This window comes from Anolis carolinensis, chromosome 1, assembly GCF_035594765.1.
Source record: "Anolis carolinensis isolate JA03-04 chromosome 1, rAnoCar3.1.pri, whole genome shotgun sequence".
NCBI classification, from domain to species: Eukaryota; Metazoa; Chordata; class Lepidosauria; order Squamata; family Dactyloidae; genus Anolis; species Anolis carolinensis.
The window spans coordinates 286,490,507-286,506,688 of record NC_085841.1 but is presented as its reverse complement, the minus strand read 5'-3'; the positions used below and the strand labels follow the sequence as shown (position 1 = coordinate 286,506,688).

At 36.5% G+C, this 16,182-nt stretch overlaps 1 protein-coding gene across 8 annotated transcripts in view; it reads left to right on the top strand.

Moving 5' to 3' along the window:
* Positions 1-13,956, top strand: part of ano5 (anoctamin 5) — a 75,401-nt gene extending 61,445 nt beyond the window's left edge. For all 8 annotated transcript variants that reach the window (XM_062967783.1, XM_062967786.1, XM_062967785.1 and 5 more), the window contains 4 exons: positions 1,324-1,529; positions 3,048-3,229; positions 5,333-5,438; positions 7,054-13,956. In XM_062967783.1, the coding sequence (XP_062823853.1) occupies positions 1,324-1,529; positions 3,048-3,229; positions 5,333-5,438; positions 7,054-7,278 (719 nt within the window). In that variant the 3' untranslated portion in view covers positions 7,279-13,956. The remainder of the gene's footprint in view (positions 1-1,323; positions 1,530-3,047; positions 3,230-5,332; positions 5,439-7,053) is intronic.
* The last annotated feature ends 2,226 nt before the right edge of the window (positions 13,957-16,182 follow it).

The following is a 16,182-nucleotide window of genomic DNA, read 5'->3' as shown; positions in this document are numbered from 1 at the left end:
CAGTTGTTAAGAGCTTTTGCTAACATGGGTCTTGTCAGATCTTATCTTTTGGCCCCGTATTCATGTTGAGCCACAAACCCAACAATGAATAATTTAGATCACTTTAACATGGACCTGTATTAGGGGTTAGGACCTGCCAAACTTAAGTTGTTCAAAGTACCATGCTTATAAATGGTTCTGTATGCACTGTAGCTTCATAGTTATATATGACCTTTAAGAAAAAGTTGAGTTCTTGCACACAAAACACAGTGCAACTCCATCATAACACTACATTCCATTGGACATTCCACCTCTAACCACATTTTTATGTACAGTTATCGCTACTTTCTTACAGTCTCAAAACAGGAATATCCCTCCAGCCTTCAAGTCAAATAGATTTCATGTGTAATAAAAAAACACATTGTATTTCCACACTGAGCCTTAACTGACATAAGTCATCTAGTGTTGCAGTATGAAAAGTATAAGATACTGTACTAGAAAATGTGAATCCAGTGGTTTTGTTGCAATTTCACATAGCAGTCAACAGATGGTGCATATCAACTACAAAGAATATTGTTTCTGACATATTGCCGGCATGGCTGTTGCATTATTAGCTTTATTAGAAGCAGTAATCAAAGTCTCAGAAACAATAACACTAAACAAGGTTATTTACATGTTATACATATCATGATATTCATAAGTACATGTTTATATATCAAAGTACTGGGATAATAGGTCAAAATACACCTGCAGCACCTTCACTAGAGATGGGAACTAAGAGGTAGAGCTAAAGGCTTGGGAATCAGTGGGTTTCTTTTTTCTACTTTATCCTTTTTTCAGTGAGCAGATATGTATGTTATGTTGAAATTTATCTTGCAAGTTCAGTCTTCGTTCACATTATAAATAAATAACTACAACTACATTTCTAAATTTGTTTTTTCCCAGAAAGATATTTTCCCCTTTTCTCAGAATATTTGCATTGTTTTAATTTCTGGCATATGCTTATGTCTCTATAACGTCGACATGGTCCGATTGAAGGCTGAACCATGAGGTTTTTAGACAAATGGATCTAATTTACTTATGTTTTAATTTTTATAATGTATTTTAATGATGTATTTTTATAGTTTTAATTGATTATATGTACTGTTTTTGTTTTATTATTATGTTCTTGGCATTAAATGTTGCCAACTGTGTAAGCCGCCCTGAGTCCCCCTGGGTGAGAAGGGCGGGGTATAAATTCTGGAAATAAATAAATAAATAAATAAATTTGGTGAATTGTTTATGTCAGTAGGCATGATTTTGGGGGCATTGTTCAAATATTTACCTTCTGTTTTTCTCCAACAGTCATTCAGTTTGGATTTATTACCCTGTTTGTGGCCTCCTTTCCCTTGGCCCCACTCCTTGCTTTGATGAACAATATCTTGGAAATTCGAGTTGATTCTTGGAAGCTAACCACTCAGTTTAGAAGGCCAGTGGCAGCCAAAGCACACAGCATAGGAATTTGGCAAGAAATTCTCAATGGGATGGCAATCTTATCTGTTGTCACAAATGTAAGTTTTGTTTTTTTGCTTTTGTTTTGTTTTGTTTTTTAAAAAACTTAACAGGGAACCCTTTATACGTAAATCATCATCACCTCGCCTATTGTCATATAAAAACATTTCCTAAGGGGATAGTGCTAATGTAACTATGAGATGCTTTTAATCCAAGGTCTGGAAATCTGTAGATAATACTTTGCTGCAGCTACTATCATTTCTGATTATTTGGTCATGTTGGATGGAACAGATGGAAGTTGCAGTGGATAATCACCTGGAAAGCCACAGACTCCCTATTGCTAGAGAAATTGATACTCTCCAAGAAAATCACATTTCTATAATATAAATAGTAATAGATGTGTAACATAAGCAACCCTGATTATTCTTTTAATCTTAGCATAGTCTTCTGAGGAACTACATGTGAGACTGTCCCATTAAAGGAAGGAATTTTCTCCTTACTTGACTTTCTTGAATGGTTGGACACATATATTAGGTTTCATAACAAGCTATATCAGTCTTTCCTGACAAGTATCTTCCTCATGTTCTTATTATTATCATCAGTTGTTCTGCTAAACTTTTGAGATAATTTTCTGACCACCCAAAGAATACCAAAACCAGATGCAGATTAGGTTGACTTAGGGACATTTTAACTTAAAGGACTATTTAATTTGTGTTGAATCTGAAAAGGAGCAAAAAAGAAAAAAAAGAACCAACTTAGTGCTGCATCATCTGGGCATATGTTGGCCTTTGCTGCCTTCTTCAGGGTGAAACACTTGAGCTCCAAGTGCAGCCCAATAGCTGTGCTGCTCTTCATCTGGATATCTTCTGGAAGGCAGGCCCAAGGAATCCCATCCCCAAAGTCCAGATATAAAAAAGTGACATACTGCATTGGAGATGGAAGTGAGGATTCAGTTTTCTGCCCAAAAGAGGATGCAGAAAGAGCAGAAACCACTTTAAAAATTTACTGATTTACCCACACACACATCAAAGCACTTTACTGTCTGGCTAGAACACAATCTGGGCTCTTTCCAAAGATACCTCCTTTTTCATAGTGCTTTGTCCAAGTGAGAACAGAATTGCATAATTGCCACTGGACTTGATTTGCTGACTGGGGGATGGGATTAATTAAAGTCCAAAGCAGTAACTTTTCCAAGCCATGGTCCTAAGATGTTATTATTACTTGTACCTCTCACTGCTTTGAATGTGACGAGGTAGAAGGAGTAATCACCCAGCAAACTACTTATTTGAGTGTGGATTTGTACAACAGAGCATGAATGCTCTTTATCATGTGTTTATGCTCTGTTGCATCATTTTGACTCTCAACCAGCCTGTAGTTTGCAACAAATAATAATATCCTTCCAGTAAGAATTTCATTCTAGTGGGCAAATACACTTTTAAAATTTACTTGTGTATAAAATGTAGCCTGTCCAGTTTGAAAACAAATTACTTTTTGTTATCCAAAGCATAATAGAATGTTTCATTCAATGGGGGAAATAAAGAATTTATGTAACATTCAGCACAATTTCTTTCCTGTAGGCATTCATTGTAGCCTTCACATCTGATATGATTCCTCGACTAGTATACTATTATGCCTATTCTACGGAATCTGATTCACCCATGAGTGGATATATCAATGACAGCCTTTCTGTATTTAGAATATCAGATTTTCTTGAGAAAAACAGGCCTGAAGAAAATCCTGGCAACTTTTCCACTTGCAGGTAAGTACAAATTAGCTTTTTCTGTATTTTGCATGTATGTTGCTAGAATAAAGTAATTCACAATTGTAGTAGTTTTAGACGTGAAATTCACAACCTATATTCTGTTTCTTTTTATAAAATGAAATGGAGGCCACTTTAACCAGCAATATAAGAACTTGGGGTTTTGTTTGTTTGCAGGAAATATTGGGAACATATTTTGTCCCCTTGTGAGCAAACTATAATATGATAGCAGAAAAACAAAAGCAGGCAAACTTATGGAAGTCTAGAGATTCTAGCATTTCAGTGACTTCTTACCATATATTTAGAATTAGGCAGCTTAAAAATAGATGAAATGCTGATCTTGGGGTTGCTATTGAAAACTGCTAAATCACGTTTACCACCACCACTACTGCCTCCTTCCCCTACATATCCATACACTTTCATATAAGCTAAATGATTCATGTGTCATAGCATCATTACATAAAATCATATAATCTGAGAGTTGGAAGGAACCACAAGGGTCATTTATTCCAACCCACTTCCATGCAGAAATACACAGCCAAAGCACTCCAGGAAGATGGCCATCCATTCCATTGTTGAACAGCTCTTACAGCAAAGAATGTATTGTGTCTGGAGGTGATGTCAGTCTTTTACTATATAACATAGAAGGTGATGTTACTCTTTTGTTACATATCATTTGATGCCCTTTCACACTATGATGCTGTGGTTGCATTATATGGAATGCTGGCATTGGTGAGACACTTCTGAAGGAGAAGTGTAAATGCCCTTCACTAAAGTACTAATGACAGCATTCCATAGGCCGTTGCTATGACAGATCATGAGAAACCAATAATGTTATCATGTGAAAAGGCTCTGGAAGAAAATAAGGAACTAGCATGGATTTGCATTTTTCAGTGAAACCCTGTACAATCGACTATATCTAGCCTGAGTGCTAGATAGTACTATTTTGTACTATATGATTAATTTTTATAGTTACCTTGCAAGAAAGTTACATATGACCAGACCGTAAGAGCTGTTCAACTCTTTGTCTTGGAGTGTTTTAGAAGCTCTTTGGAAACTTTTAAACAGGCTGGATGACCATCTATTGGGGGTGCTTTGATTGTGCTTTTCCTGCACAGCAGGGGGTTGGACTGGATGGACAATATGGTCTCTTCCAATTCTATGATTCTATGTAGTCTGTTCTTAGGACTAATGACATTATATGCACTCTCATCTAGCTGTTGAACATCTCATTTTAAGTCAATTTTAAGAGTTTTAAATATTTAAATATGTTGTAATTGTGTGAATTATATTATGTCATGTTTATTTAAGTGGCTTTTATCGTTTTTATTGAACTTGTATTTTGATTTGTTATGTTATTCTCAGCATTGAATGTTTGCCATTGTGTTTTATTTTGTTGTAAGCCTCCCTCAGTCCCTCCGGGGATAGGGTGGGCTATAAAATAAAGCGTTGTTGTTGTTGTTGTTGTTGTTGTTGTTGCTATCTTCTTGTTCTCTCCATTCCTTTCCCTCAAATATGCCTGCTAGCCCTATGCATGTTAGATACATATAGTGGTGTGGGGATACCAGAGTACAAGATACTACATGGGTTTTCAGTCCATGATCCTCCCATAATTATGTACAATATTTCACCATTGTTTGTTGGTGGCAAAATCAGTATTGAAAACTCATTCTTAAAGTATATGATTTGTTTACATGAATTCCAAGGTTTTAATTTGCATCATTTAAGCCTTGGTGGTTTGTTTAGAATCGATGTCTTAGATCCCACCTTGTGTTATGATTCTGTTCACTGATTTATTCTGCCTCCAATCTGCTCTGATATATAAATACTGTCCAAACATCACCTTATGACAGCCATACACTTTTGTGTACATAGCTCTGCTATCACATTTTCGCAATCTGTGTTTGCTAAGAATGAGCAAATGGGAGACATGAGCCAGTTACAAGAGCCTTGTCCTTAGGGGAAATAAATAAAGAAAAACATTAAGATCAGAATAGAAAGTCTTCTTAAATGACAGCTGTACTTGATTGTAAGTGCCACAGATCTTGTCATCTGTCTGTGTTTGAATGTGACCCTTCACCTTGACATGTTTGTATTCAACAGGTATAGGGACTATCGGTATCCACCAGACCATGAGAAGCAGTATACACACACCATGCAGTTCTGGCACATTCTGGCTGCCAAAATGGCTTTTATCATTATTATGGAGGTAAATCTTCTTCTTCTCTCTTGACATTAATTAGTTAAAATAGAAAGTTACTATAGCTTTAATGAAGGCAAGTGGCAGTCTTGATAGTATAAAATACTTTTTTGTACATAAAGGAGGTAGCTTTTTAAAAGTACAAATAAGTTAATAGAAACAAAGGGAAACTCACTATTTTATGGACTGCGATTTCCCCCTCCTCACCTTAGTTCAATGGGAAGGAGGAGGTCAATTTGCTGGCCTCCATAGGGGTTTTTGTTACTTTCCCTATACTGTGATGGAGAACTTGACAATTGGCTTAGGGTGGTGTTATAAATCAGACTTCCTGGCAGGTGTTGTGAAGGGTGGGGGGGAGAGAGAGATAGAAGAGATGAGTTGCTGAGGAGTTTCTGGCATTAGTTTGGTCAAGTATGGGAATTTGCCCCTGTGTATCAAGTGATCTACAGGGTGAGAAAAATTTATTATTCTTGGCACTGGTCTCTCTAGGGGCCACACAATTTGTATGTTTACACTCTCTGATGAGCCTTCCAGTTTATTAGCTGGACTTGGGAGCAACCCTGAGTTTCAGGGATTCCTTTCAGAAGCTTTGGAATTTCCACCCCATGGAGGCTGGGGACGGTGTATGTTACTGTTGCATTTTATTTTTATGTTTCTATAATAAATTCATTCACAATAGACGTAGTCCTAAACATAAAATTCACACCTTAACATATAGTCTGCTTCTTTTTATAGTCTCACACCAGAATACTCCTCCCTTTAGTTTTGTTAATCACCAAAAACAGTTAAATAGGCAACAAAGTTGCCCATATTTCATCCTATATCTTGTGTCTGGCCTCATTATTCCTATGGTAGGACAGCAATTTCAAGTAGTTTCTAATCTGTCATCATTTTAAGAATTATGTGTGTCATCTATTTAAGGAATGTCTATGATCTTCTTTCGATCTGTGTTTTTACTTTTTCTTCCAGATTTCAATATTGTTTTATGACCAAAATAGATGTGACGTTGCCTCTGAGACACAGTCAAATGATTTTGTTATGTAAATAGCAGCCAAAGGAAAAGCTGAGAAGCTTTTGAACTAGGAAAACTGAGTATAGGATATTTATGTTTTTCTTCTTCTGCCATGATTTCAAGGAAAAAATCCTGTTTGCAATTCAATATAAGTGTCTATTGCACCCATTGTGTGGATTTTTTTCTGGATGATGCCAGAGAGTCATAAAATCATAGAGTTGGAAGAGACCACAAGGGCCATGTAGTCCACCCCCTGCCATGCAGGAACACACAATCAAAGCACCCCCAATAGATAGTCATTCAACCTCTGTTTAAAAACCTCCAGCAAACTCAACCACCTTCCGAGGCAGCATATTCCACTGTCAAAAAGCTTTTACCACTGAGAAGGTCTTCCTAATGTTTGGTGGAAGAGTTAACTTTTCCTTTCCACACCTTTTGATATCTTTTGTTTGTATAACAAAATATGCATGGTAACTGCAATTAACACAATTAACCTCACATCTATTTTGCCTTTAACAATGAACATTAAAGTCTTAAGGCATGTTACTTTATACATTAGAGTTATTTACTTCCAATGTTTGTTTTTGTGTGTGTTGTTCTCCTACTTTCCAGCACGTTGTCTTCGTTGTCAAGTTCTTTGTCGCTTGGATGATACCTGATGTCCCAGCTGAAGTGAAAGCCAAAATAAAGCGGGAGAAGTACTTAACACAAAAAATACTACATGAATATGAACTCTATAAACTTAAGCAGAAGCTATGTGAAGGAAGGACTGATGCAAGCATGGAAAAGGTGGTGATGGCCACTGAAGGGAAGGTTGAATTATCAGAACTCATGTAGCATTTGGAAAGACTGACTGCCTAGAATTCCAGCCTCTGAAATTTTAGTGTTCAGGATCTGTGATGGGCAAGCTGCTCAGTGTGTCATGAAAGCTGTTCAGTCTTTTTAATCAGTTCTTTCTGAACCTAAAGTTATTCTCAAAGCAGTTGGAAAGAGAACAAGGTGGCATGGACTGAAGTTGGTCCACCAACCATTTTCAGTTCTGTACATTTGCTGTTGTGTAACCTTGAAAAACAAGCTTCTGGTTGTGGAATTGCAGCATCTCTTTCACTGCCTTGCCTTTCTGAGATGATTTAGGCTTTTTTTGGAACCAAGAATGTCTTAATGAATAGCTCTCAAAGTACTTTATTTTCAGTGGTGGCTTGAAGTCATGTTGTGCAAATGTGAGAAGACGATCCCCAGTGAAGTCAGGGTGTTGCCAGAAGGAAATAAACTGTGGTCTTGTTTTTGTATGCATGCATGAGTGTATATGAGTCTATAATGCTAAGAGTCTGAAGTATAGTCTTTCACTTGTTGCAAAAGAATATTTGTACCCTTTTATCATTCTCTTCTTTAGATTTTATAGGGTGCAACAGACTCTGGTGGCTTTGTCTCATTGATGTTTGTCTGTCGCCAAATGTGGAGACATTGGGAACTGAAGTACTGATCTACCCCTCTTAGTCAACCTGGGGAAGGCAAAAAGGGCTTGGTACCCCAAGTACATGAGTGTTCGAGAAGATTTTGCCAAATGGTACTATTAACACACAAACTGTGCCTAATTTTTAGAAAAGCAGAGACATTGCTCAGTATTAAAGAAGACTTAGCCTGCAATTCCCTGCTTACTCATAGTGACTGTTCAACAGCTTGTAGTTTTCTAGCTGTGACTTTCATAATGGATTTGAGCATTTGATACTTGGAAAATTGTAAACATATCACAAGTGTGCACTTCTTCTGCACAGATCTGCACCTTCAAATGCCTTACAACAGACTTTGTAGGTTTTTTAATGCTCAGATAGCCTAAGTGTAGAGTAACAGTACAACAGATCCAGTGTGGTGAACTGGTTTGAGTGCTGGACTGTGACTCTGGAGACCAGGGTTTGAATCCCTACTCAGCCATGGAAACCTCCTGGGTGGCCTTGGGAAAATCACATTCTCTCAGCCTCAAAGGAAGTCAAAGGCGAGCTCCTGAAGAAACCTTGCCAAGAACATCCTGTGATATAGTTGCCATAAGTCAGAAATTACTTGAATGTATACAACAAAAACAAAGCAGAAAGGCTAAATATAATTACTTCACTGTTTAAAAGGACTTAGCCAACTTGTTGTCTTTCAGATGTTGCCAGACTATAACTTCCATCACTCCTAATTATCATAGCCAATGGTGAGAAATGCTGAGAGTTTCATCACATTTGGAGGTGCACAATTTGTCCAACCCTAATCTAAATCTAAAGAAATCCAAATGTAGACATTTTTTTATAATTTAGTTTTATTTCAAATAATCTTTCAGTTAGCTTTTTTCAGCATTAAATATTATATGGAGATGGTTTATGCAAATATTGTGTTATTGTTATGCAAATGCTGTGCTGGTTTACTTTACTATTCACCCTTTTTAAAAGAAAACCATTCTTAAATGACTAGTTTGGGGCGGATAGTTTCAAGGAAGGCAAGATTATTCATTATATAAATGTAATATTGAATGGGTAGCATATTGTATAAAGACAAGAACCACTGGAGGATCTTGAATTCGGTTATGTACTTTTGTTAGCCTCTTGTTTTTATTGTAATGGTTTCATAGTTTCATAATCCTGGAAGAAAACATCAACAGGGCTACAAAATGTTAACAAAGCCATTTGCTATTAATCCGCCTTAGTAACAGACCTATTCATGTTTGTACAGAACAGGTATTCTTTATATTTTATTATTGAAAGGTTGTGTACCTTGATATAGACAGACATCTAATTCTAAGAAATTTTCTTGTTTTTTTAAAAAAAGAAGAAGAAGAAGAAGAAGAAGAAATTATTATAGAGGACAGTTTTCAGGCAATTTTGCAGTCATATACACATTCTACTCTGCATAGGATGTGTCAGAATATCTTTGTTTTGTTATATAATTTCAATTATCCACAAGTGTTTTTTGAGGGTTTGCTACATTTCTTAAAGCTAAGTCTATATAACACTGCTTAGTAGTGCCTTGTTTTCTTGGCACTTGAGGTAAAGTTTATTTGGAAAATGCTCACTGCCTAGCATAAAGTATATTGTATTTTATCAGTGAATTCGTAGCTATCAAAAAGCTTTCTCACTCAATCATGTACGGAGTATCTGGTAACAATAAGGGCAGGTTTTGCACACTTCCTAGCTTGAGTAGTTCTATGCACACCAGAAGAATGCAACCTGAGAGACATCAGGTGTTTCCTGGATTCTGTTTTTCAAAAAGGAAACATTTTGAATGTCGTCATAGTATCATGTTTTTGAAATATTTGCACTTTGGAAGTTATGCTTGACTGTTAAGCATTGAAACAAATATCCTAGTCTGTGTTTTGCATGTGAACCACTGAATATGCTCTTTCATGTATTTGTATGCATTGTGTGCTAATTCTGATACCATAACAGCAACTGCCCAGTTTAAAACACTTCTGGAAAATATTCCAAAGACATGGGCTCACTGGTTAACAGACAAGTCCTAAATCCATGAGCAGAATGCCCTGGTTTCATCCACAAATAAAACATGCTTATTTTAGCAACAAAATTATATAGATCATACACTGCTCCAATGGAAGGGTCTACAGAGTATATCTATATGCTAAGGATCCTGTCCAAATATGCTGATTTGTTTTGCCAAGTGAACCTCATGTCATGTTTTGCGGTAGACGTATTAGCTTAGTATCAGACAAAAGGTATCATTTTAGGAAAGCAGGTGTCAGTTCAGATAATGCAGTGTGTTATACAATTACAGTTCAAAATACAAGAATAGGGCCATCTTTGAAAGCTTCTGTAATCTCTACTTTGCACTACTGGATAGGATAGCCAGCTGTGTGATGCCTGCCATGTCAGTGTTTTTGTACTCTTTCCCTTCTAGCGTCCATTGTCCCTTTTGATTGTGTATAATTGTGAAGCTTCATAGAAAAATAACATCACAGAGTTAGGCATAGAATCAGAGAAGCAGTGTTAGTACTTTGCTCTGGACAGCACTGAGAATGAAGTATGGTATTTTTTCAGACTCAAATTCTGAGTTGACACCCTTTTTGCATCTTAAAGTGGCTTGATTTCTCATTTTGAAAACACCATCTTTTTGTTATTGAAGTGCATGTATATCATATACTGTGTATTTAGTATGCCAAAGATACATTGCAATCACCAAAATCTACATATAACACCAAAAAAGCCTTCTTAGAATTGAGTATCAAACATTTTGCTGCTTCTTTTCAAATGTTCTTACAAATCTAAATAGAGAATGTGAAGTATTTTTACTCTTGTTGTATTTGTATTATTGTTGAAAAACTTTGTAACCAACCAGTGTTTGCAAAACTGAACAGCATGAGGTTCATACAGGCTAACAACCTAACATTCCCATGCCAAATACATATTATAATACTTGACACAAAAATGCCAAGTATACCAAATTAAGTGATACTGTTCTCAAACAAGCAAGAATGTTGTTAATTCCCAGCTAAAGTAGACTCATTCATTCTCTTGTTGAATGATGAGTCAAAACATAGATAAACAGAATTAATTCAGTAGCTCCATTCTTGGGACTAATAATAGGTTTTAAGCCATATATAGATTGGTTGGCTGTTTCTTAATGTATCACACTAAGGATGTTCAGTTTAAAAATAGAGTGGCACAGATGGAAGGAACTGACATAGGCAAAATGACTATATTGTTATCTCCAGAAGTCCAAACAAAATGAAATTGCACAGATAGTAGTTGCTGTTATTCAGACTTTGGGGCAGTTGTTTTTTAGACCACATTTCTCAGAATATCCCACCCAGAGTTGTAAAATAAAAACTTTCCCAAGTCGTGTTGTTATAACCTCTATTCATACTGTTTGTAGCCAAAGGCATAAAGGAAGTGGAGTGTTAAAGAAGTGATATGTTTACTTGCACAATTCACACCCTGTTGCTTGTGGATAACTGGGTCAAACACCTGAATGTGTATGCAGGGAAGTCAACTTCTGAGGCAGAAGCCCACCCACATCATCAGTCATTTGTTTGGCTTATAATCAAGTCTGTTTTGTACTAGTAACAACAAATGCTCCTGGGACTCTGTGTACCCAGTATTCATGCATTGTTTGATGGATCAACAGTTCAACAGCACTTTCTTACTGGATTGTAATTTTAGTGACATGTCCATTTGTACAACCACACAACACTGTCATTGTTTCTTATTCACTATTTGTATTTGTATGCAATTTCCTTTGAGCCATTATTTAACTTGTTAGTATTTTTCAATATGATCTTTTGTCTTTTGGACTTCTGCTTTAAACTTGCAGACCAAATCAAAATGAATAGCCTCTTGGCTCATTTTACACTGGACTATGTTTGCATAGGATTGCAACTAATTAATCCTGCAGGGTATGTTTGAATCAGTTTTACATCAAAATCAAGCTGAGGACCAAATGACAGATTTTTTGCTTCCTAGCAACCTAGTAAATAATCCTGCAAGGCAGCCCCCAAGTTACAAACAAGATAGGTTTTGTGGGTTTGTTGTTGAATTGAATTTGTATGTAGGTTTGAACAGGTACATTTTTAAGTGTAACTCCAGCCAAAAATATTGATTTTTTTCACTTTGGATAGCATAGGGAAGGTTTAACACCTCTATAGTGTTTGTTTTGCTATCTGTGCCCCTGTTCAGAAGGCTTCACCTCACTTTCTGTCCCTGTGATAATTGGATTGTGAAAAATCTGGCTTGTTATGGAAACAAGTATTGGTGAGAAAGCTTCAGTTGAGACACCTTTTCGCCATGATAACTCTTTCTCTTCCTAGGGGTAGATTTCTCTCACTTCCTGTTGTCTCACTCCCATTCTTAACTATGAGTCATTTTTTAAGTCAGATGTTTGTAACTCGGGGAATGCATGCACTTAGATCTCTAAAGACACTTAGTAATGTTGTGTTTTACTTTCAGTCAATTAGTTTTGATGGCATATATACTTGCCTATACACACTGGTTTGTTGCTGAGCTGAACAGTTTCAGAGACCCAGTCCATATCACTCTTACTCTCTTTGTGTTTATATTGTCTTCTACATCTGTATATCAATTTAATCTTTTGACTTTTCTGTATCTCTTTCAGTCTACTTGACACTCCTTACGTGAATTCTAGCTATCCATTGTCATTCCCGTAGGCTGAGCAATGTTGGTTTTTTTTCAGAGCCTACCTTAGTCTTTTGAACTTAAAGGAGACACACCTCCTTTTGCAAATAGGTCTTGTGATACATTCAGATTTCATGTGTAAAATATTTATGAAATATTTACTTCATGTCACATGCAGTTTCAGAGATGAGTGGGTTACCTTGAGGAGTAGAAACGTTTGAGAGTTGTTTTAAAAAAAATGAAAGTAATGATTTTAAAACTTATTTCAAAACGTATTTGGGCTTCCAAATGTTCACATTTCCTTCCAGCAAGTTTTAAATGGTGTGCATGTCATCCCTGTACAAGCTACTCAGAAACAGGGTCTACTGAATTCAGTAACATTTGCTCTTCAGAGAATATAACAGTATAACATTTCATCCATATGTTCCTGGCCTCAGATCTTCATGCTATAGGTATAGAATAAGGATATCTACCTTCATGTATCTGCTAAATACTCAGTGCTTTTGGTTAGAGGTTGGAAGGAGGCAAGGTTCATCCTTCCTACTTTTCTAAACTGGTGGCCAGTACTGATACTTCGTAACACAGTGGCTGAAATTTTGTTAGTCCCAACTAAACTACATCAATTTAATAAATGGTTAAATGGGTGTCAACATATAAGTACAGTGGTCAAGTCAGTAGCTCTGTTGGACTAACAAAGGATTAAAACTTTTATGTGGCATTCAGTGCCAGTTTGGCAGCTATAGTTATATAGTTATAGCACTAGAGTTGGAGTTGAAGAAAAAGGAACACTTACACTCAGTATCCTTTGTGCATAAGAGTTTCAATATGCACTGACAATATGTGCTTCATTTGAATTGCTACAATACACATCAGCGTTTTTACAGCCTCTAGCTAGGTTTAATTTCATTTTCTAGTCCATCAGAGGACTGTTAGTATGACACACATATTTCAATTTAAAAATGCTGCAGAAAACTGTTTTAGCTCAGGTTGGAATTGAGTGCAACTAAAGGTACCACACTCCTTCACTGTTGTAAAATATTTATGTTCCAGTACAAACAAGTACAAGGCATGTCAACATTTGGTGTTAAGTGTAACTTCAGTTAGGATATTTCCCCTATTTTGGGGAAATGCCCTATTTTTGATTAAATAAATGAGGAGAAAATACAACATTTTCTTCCTGATTTTAAAATTGTCCTGCTAGTGGAGCTTCTTGATGTCTTAGCTTGTTTGACTTCTGTCGTCTAAAGATACTGATATGTTAGATTGTTAGCCATCATGCTGATGTATGCAGTACATTAATACTTCAATTATGAAATGTGAAAAAACATGGTGATGTCTGCTAAGTAACAATTGGATTCAGAATGTACCAGACAATAAATGTGTGTTTATTTTTTAATACTTAGTTTATGGCAAGTGTATTCAACTGAATCTGTGAAATACTGAATGTCTTTAATTAAAGGTTTGTTTACAGCCCAGTTCCTTGCAATTCAACCACTAGCTATCATACAGGAACCCTTTATTCCTACTTGATTAAATGCATAGCTGCAACCATGTGTGATTTATATTCCCCATTTATAGTCTACATGCATTGCTTTGATTTCCTGGCTTTTCTATGCATTCAGGATGAAATCCCAAGATAACCTTTCCTAGATGGCACTGCATAGGAATAAAGCTCACAAGCCTTATCTTCTGTTGTGATCCCTTTCCTCCACACCCTCTGCAAAGTTACTACAGGGATTCCCTTTCTGGGCGATCTTTGCCCCACAGATAGGATAAACAGCTTTTGCTCCCTCATTTTCATGACAGTAGTGTGCCTCGCTGTTATTTAGTCAGCATGCAAAAGCATTTCCTGTATGCTGTTGCTGGTTTCCTCTTTTCTACATGCATAAGATGAAGAATGGACATCAATAATGAATTGCATTTATAGTCTACAGGGAAAATGTTAGTTGAGACATGTAGGATTTAATTTATTTTTAATACAGCTGCCTTAAAAATATTTTCAGGATCATTCCAGGAATAGAAGGAATGGTCTTGATGAATTGCGTAATATGTGTGCACTGTTAAAATTTATTCTAATGACATTTAAAGACCTATGCACAACCTCTAGGTGAAGTGGATGCATTTTCGAAGACAATGAATCAATATTAGGCAAATTAAAGTAATAGTTCTTTAATTATGTGAAGAGATTAAGAACACGGTGTTTAATGAGAATGGCAAATCCAATTTACAACAAAATGGCATTTTTTAAACATGGTAGAAAGGCTGATTGTGTTCATATATTTTAATAAGCCATTTTGGACTGTATTTGCACTACTTCCAAATAACATTTCAAATAGATTTTTTATAATTCAGATTTTTCAGTGTAAAGCTCTGAGGCTCTATTTCTGCCCTAAATTTTCACATTTTGTAATGACAGATGCACTATCTTACAAATCTGGTCCCATGGAATAAGAGCGTAGGTCATGTATCTTAATTTTCATGTTCTTTCTTGTTGCCTCTTCCCTCAGATAGTCTTCAGCCTCAATCTCATTAGTTCATTCCCTCAAGATGGCCTGCTTCTGGATGTCAAAAGAGTTTCTCACTGGGGTGTTTGGAGGAATCTATATCATGCATGCAGTCAATCTGCCCTGGAATTTGTTATAGAATTGTGTATATAGTAGTAATCCTAAGTGTTAAACCTATTTTGTGCATTGTAGTCTGCATTTTGCATAACTTATCTAAAATCAGGTAGAATTCAGTGCATTCATGACACCTCAACAGGGAATCTGCTCCTCATACTTCATCCATGATAAACCATGGTCACAACCATTTCTCTACCAGAGTAGACTAAGCGTTCACAACGGAACATCACTGTCAACCTCCATACCGTAGCATTTGCACAAAATTACTGACAGAAAGAAGATAATTAAAAATACCTTGCTAGGATTTGCTTCATGCTTTGAATTCCAAAGATACCTTAACATGAATCAGATCTGATTATCCTCAGTTTCCCAGGATTGTGCCCTCAATGTACTTGATGTGAAGGTGGTAATTATTCTTCTGCATATATGTCATTATGTGGGAGAAACACAGAAACAGAAGAACTTTAGCACATACATACAGACCTGAGAACTGTTTTTCTTTCTACTCACCTTTGGTCCATGAGTCAAATTTCATGAAGTAGACCAGCCACTATCTTGGGAAACACATCTCCCGACAAGACTTAAATGGATAAAGTCACCCAGTGATAGAGTGAGGAAGTGCAAATGAAGATCTGAGAAAAGAAGTTGAAATACAAGTGTTAGATGAAGACCCGTCAGGCCCAGGATCGTGAGACCTACTTTTCAGCAAAGCGAGACACAAAGAAATCTGTCTCCATGGCAAAGGCAAATGACTACAAGAAGCTTTACGAAAATTTGGATAGTAGGTAAGGTGAGAAGTCCATATTCTGTTTAGTTAAGATACGAAACTGAACCACTAAATAAGTTGGACATATCACTACCATCAAGTCTGCTAATGGCACCGTCCTCTGGTGCCCTACTGATGTCTTATAGAGATGATGACAGCACTTCAATGTCATTTCTAATGAAGAGTTCTCACATCCACCTATCCAATCTGCAGCCATCATACAGGAACCTGTCCC